At 32.7% G+C, this 5,563-nt stretch overlaps 1 protein-coding gene across 1 annotated transcript; it reads left to right on the forward strand.

The window, feature by feature from the left end:
* Positions 1-258: 258 nt before the first annotated feature.
* LOC143635010 (putative aminotransferase TAT2) lies at positions 259-4,245 on the forward strand. Its single transcript, XM_077102933.1, has 7 exons — positions 259-620; positions 2,560-2,899; positions 3,017-3,235; positions 3,321-3,380; positions 3,466-3,621; positions 3,719-3,812; positions 3,910-4,245. The coding sequence occupies exons 1-7, from the start codon at positions 340-342 to the stop codon at positions 4,026-4,028; spliced, it is 1,269 nt and encodes a 422-aa protein (XP_076959048.1). The 5' UTR covers positions 259-339; the 3' UTR covers positions 4,029-4,245.
* The last annotated feature ends 1,318 nt before the right edge of the window (positions 4,246-5,563 follow it).

The raw sequence follows: 5,563 nt of genomic DNA on the forward strand, positions 1-5,563 counted from the left end.
AAAAATTAAAAACGAATAATGTAAAACTAGTAATCAATATAGAAAATTGAATATATGGTAAATCGTTTACCTGTCATTTCATTGTAAATCGTTTGCCTATTTTTATTTAGTAAAGAAGTTTCAATATTATGGTTGTCGTAATCAATAATGTTGTCAAAAGTTGTTTGTTACTAAATTTAAAAGATATAGTTTTTTCCACCAAAGGAGCTGATGTATACAATAACAAGTTGATTTGAAAATTCCTGGTCATTGAACTAAATAGAAACATGATAATGACCCTTTAAGACTGTTGGCTACAAATTACATTATCACCTCCATTGTAGAAGAGTGAAGAGAGACATGGAGAACTCTACCACATTAACCAAAAATAAATGGGGATTCCGCGGGAACTCCGACCTTAAGGTGGAGCCGGTGACAACCATTAGGGGTGCACTCACTTTGCTCATGTCAAATCTCAATGTCTCCGACGGCAGACCTGTCATTCCTATGTCTGTCAGTGAGCCTTCGGCTTTTCCTTGTTTCGGTACTGCTCAGGTAGCTGCAGATGCAATTGCCGAGGCTGTGCGGTCTCCTGAGTTTAACGGTTATCCGCCCACCGAAGGTATTCTCCCTGCCAGAAGGTATTCTTCCTCTTCCTGGAGTTGTGTTTACTTTATATGTTTATGTTTATGGTTATTAACGTCTTGTTTTTGGTTCTTAACGTTGTGTTTTTGTTATTAAATTTATATTTAGTTTTTTCCCAAGTAAAAATACTTTGATAAAAAACAGGTAATCGTACGTTCAAATTAGTATACCAATAAGTGACATAGCAATTTCTTTTTTCCACTTTCGTTATTCAAATTTTAACAACTCTGCGTCAAAATTTCCGGTTTAGTGACATCAGAATTTGCTTTTTGAAGGGTTTTTTTTATTTATTTTAGTTTTGTACTTATGTTTGTAAAATTTTGGAGGGGATTTATTGCAAGTAATTTAGTTTATATATGTGATTTTTTTTAGTAAAGTGTCAAAATCGTCGTTTAGGTTTGGTCAATAATGCGATTTTCATTCAAAAAGTATACTTTTTGCATCTAAACCATTGAAATTTCCTACTTCTTACCAATTACGTCCAAAATGTTAACTTCGTTAATTTTCATTGTTAAATCATTCAAACGATTTGTAACTTAAGAGATTTTGGGATATTAATGGTGAATAGATTTGGGGTTGAAGATGGGTTTGGGGAAGATTCTTTTTGAAAAGAAAAAAAAAAGGAAAAAGAATAAAACTTTGGAGAAGAGAGGATGGTAATGGAGAAGAAAGAGAGGGTGGGCCTAGAATATCATTCAAAATAAATAAACAAGAAACATGTAAAAAGACAATTTTCCCCTTGATTTAATTATAAAAATTAAAAAAAGCTAACGATTTGAATGTAATTGATAAGAAGTGAGAAACCTTAGTGGTTCAAATGCAAAAAAATAAACTTTTTGGATGAAAATTGCATCATTAAACAAACCTTAAGGATGATTTTGATACTTGATTTTTTTTCAACTTCAACACTATTAAAGTCTACTTTTAACTTTCCGCATCAATATATAGAGTTAAATCTAAACTCAATCCCAAACATGCTCTAAAACGCATACAGAAAATAAAATTTTAATTTATAACAAAATACTGTAGATTTTATCGAGACTTTGAACCCACAACATCTTATTGGTTGATTTGCTCAACCATAAATTTAGAAAGGCGTATTAGATTTTAATAATCTAAAATTTGGCCTATTGGCCATATTAATCATAATTTAAAAAATTCCCTAGGTTAATCTCAACTTTCATCCTATTGGTCACAACCGAGCTTTTTCCTAACAGAAACTCACCCGGTTAGTTCTAGGGCAAAAAGTTGTCATTTCTCCGACTTGAGAGAGACAATTGAAAAAGGTAAACAAACTTCAAAACCCACCACCACTGTTGCCGCCGCCGCCACCACGGCCACCTCCACCGCCGTTGTTCAGATTATTGGTTTATGAAAGAGAGAATGAAAATTTATATTATTATTACTAATTAATACGGGGTATATACAATAACGAAAAAATAAATAAATAACACATATTATATAATATTATTATATATATATTTTTATTATAAATATATAAAAGTTGATTACTAAGTGATAAACGAGCTAACCTCGAATCTGAAAAACCACTCATGAGCTGAGCTCGAGCTTTAGAAATAAAGTAGAAGTGAGCCGAGCTCGAGCTAGTCTCAGCGCGTTTACACCCCTAGTTGGAGAGAAAAATAAACTTGGTTTAAAATAAACAAAAGTTTTTTTAACCCATCAACTTGAAGAAATAACATATTTTGCCCAAAAACTAATTGGGTTAGTCTCCATTAGGAAAAAGCTTAGTGGAGGCCAATATGATAAAAGTTGGGATTAACATAGGAAATTTTATAAGTTAGGATTAATAACGCCAAAAGGTGAAAATTTGGAGTATTAAATTTCAATATCCCTATTTTCTAAAAATATGAATGTGATGGAACAAATTCTTCAAAATGAAAGTGATAAAAAAATTTGATTTTATCTTTTTAGGGCTGTAGCAGAATACCTCTCTGAGTATCTACCTACTAAGTTATCACCTGATGATGTATTCATGACATTGGGAGGCCATCAAGCTGGTCAAATAATACTTCATGTTCTTGGTGGATCCAAATCAAATATACTAATCCCAAGACCATACTTCCCTTACGTTGATGTTTTTGCTCAAAAAGCCAATTTAGAAGTCCGTTTCTTTAACCTTCTTCCAGAGAAAAATTGGGAAGTTGATCTTGACTCGGTCATAGCTCTTGCAGACAAGAATACAGTTGCCATGTTTATCATTAACCCTGGAAATCCTTGTGGGAATGTTTTCACATACAACCATCTTAAGAAGGTGCACATGTGTAGTTATTCAGGCAGTGATACCCAATATAAAAAAAAGTTAATTTACTCTTTGACAAAATCAATTTGGTTGCGATTTTATGATTATAACCTTAACGTTTTTTGTTAGGTTGCGGAGACTGCAAGGAAGCTTGGGATATTAGTAATTTCTGATGAAGTTTATGGACATATTGTTTTTGGGGAAAATCCTTTTGTTCCTATGGGTGTGTTTGCGTCAATCACCCCTATCATTACACTTGGTTCCATATCAAAGCGGTGGATGGTTCCTGGTTGGCGAATCGGATGGCTTGTTACCCATGATCCCGATGGCATCCTCAAAGAACACGGGGTTTGATCTATATACTTCAAGAACTTACATACATATATGAATATGAAGACGCATTATGCTAACATAATCTTGATTTATCTTTCAGATTATCACAAGCATTAAACAATATTTTAATTTATCGTCATACCCTCCAGCATTTATTCAGGTTTGTTACCACCTGTTGAAATCTCATGTTCAACTAGGTGCTTTCATGCTCAATCTCATACGCTCTTTGGGTTTGTGTTTTCCAGGGAGCGCTTCCTCATATACTTGCCGAAACAAAGGATGACTTTTTTTCAAAGACTTTAGATATAATTAAGGAATCGGCAATCTCCTGTTATGAAGGCATTAAAGATGTCCCAGGCCTTACTTGCCCAACCAGACCTCAAGGATCCATGTGTGTTATGGTAAGAAAATATATGCAAATTTTATGTGTTATGGTTATAAGAAAACTTTTACATACACATTACAACCTAACCTTCACTTATGACATATGTATAAAAGGTTAAATTGGATATATCTGTGTTTGAGGACATCAAGGATGATCTGGACTTCTGTCTAAAGCTTGCTAAAGAAGAATCAGTCATAATCCTTCCAGGTATATATATATGATGGCCGTGTGTAAAATACTATTTCAACCTCTTTATCCTTTTCGAAAGATTATAAAACAAACTTCACTAAATCGTTGACTACAGGTGTAAGCGTAGGACTCTGCAACTGGCTCCGAGTAACATTTGCTATTGATCCATTATATCTTAAAGATGGCATCAAGAGACTTAAATCTTTTTGTGTAAGGCACTCCAAGAGAGCATAATCCTTTAGTTAGATCTTGTTTTGTGATCCATAGGGGACAGAACTTCTTCAAAAGCCATGTATTTCAATTAAGTTTATCAGCAATGTAACGATTTTGTGTACTTTAATAAACGTGAAAAAATGTATACTTATTTGGGTCCTTACTTTCAATGGCATTTTAAATATGACGGTTACTATTTAATTATCATTTCACTTATCTAGATATTCGGTTTCATTTATGACAAAAACCAACTTAACAACTTTAGAAACTCGTGAAGAATATCGAATTGTACCACCATCTTTCCATAGAGTTCTGTTACTCTATATTTATATGAAAATACTATTAGCACTATAACAAAATATACCTTTAATGACCCGCAAATTATGACGCACACGCATTTTATAACGGTTAAAAATGGGTCATAAAAACAATGCATATTCTATGGAGTTTGAAGGAATGATGACTTGCATTTTTATATGTCATCTTTTAGTTTCATAAAAAAGAAAAACACACACGGTATACACATGAGTTGTGTGTCATGTTTCAATGACACTTTATAACTTCTATTAGACTTAGCGAACGAAGCCACGAACTATGGCTAAAGCCTTTGGATATGATTCAACTATGATTTCTACAATTGTGGCTTTGAAGCACCCAAAACTTGAACAAACCCTAGCTTTTATGCTTGATTATGAATTCGAAACACACACAAATATAAATATATTAATATTAGTGTCTAATGTGCTGGATCGAACTTGCGTATACCTCAATCTGATTCAACGAAATGCTTAATTTGATATATATTTGGACGTATGGTTAGTTTTGATCCAAATTTTAGGTTAATTTAATGTTGATTGTGATCTAGTGTGATAAGTTAATTATAAACCCTAATTTTTAGTTTTTAGTTGCAGTTCATGTACTTTCATGTTAAATGCAATAACTTGTGGAATAATGATCTATTAGCTTTGTGCATTTCATATATATGTAGAATATTATTTGGATTTGCCAAACATGCGTTACTGTTTTGGCATTTATGTGCTTCTTAGATTGTTCATACAAGGTTTATAACTTCTGGTATTATATATTAGCTTGTTGATTAGTGATCTATAACCCTAATAGTTTGAATCCTCCGTATCTATTAAAAATTCCAATCAAAATAGGCAAAACAAAGATAAATGATAACGCTTATGTGGAGGACAAGAGGCCGATGATGCCACTAGTGTTAAATTCAACGGTGAAGCCGTTAAGAAGTAAGATTTTATAAGGTATGCTATTTTTGGTTTTTGATATTATGTGCTTAGTTTGTACAAGTTTTGGATTGATTCATGTTAGGTAGTAAATAGTACATGCACTAAGCTATACATGTCTAGCAATTTAGGGTTATAATTGTAAATTGTTCATATACATTAGGATGAAATGTGAATGAGAATTATATTGATGATTTGTGTGAAACTTTTTCTTTTCTGGTTCTTCTTCTTTATCATTATTGATCATTCTATTTTGATACGTAACAAGTGGTATCAGAGCTTTCCGTTCCTCGCGTCGTGATCTTGAAC

This window comes from Bidens hawaiensis, unplaced genomic scaffold (assembly GCF_021521415.1).
Source record: "Bidens hawaiensis isolate Kalapana, Puna unplaced genomic scaffold, B.hawaiensis_p1.1 tig00007372_1, whole genome shotgun sequence".
Classification (NCBI taxonomy): domain Eukaryota; kingdom Viridiplantae; phylum Streptophyta; class Magnoliopsida; order Asterales; family Asteraceae; genus Bidens; species Bidens hawaiensis.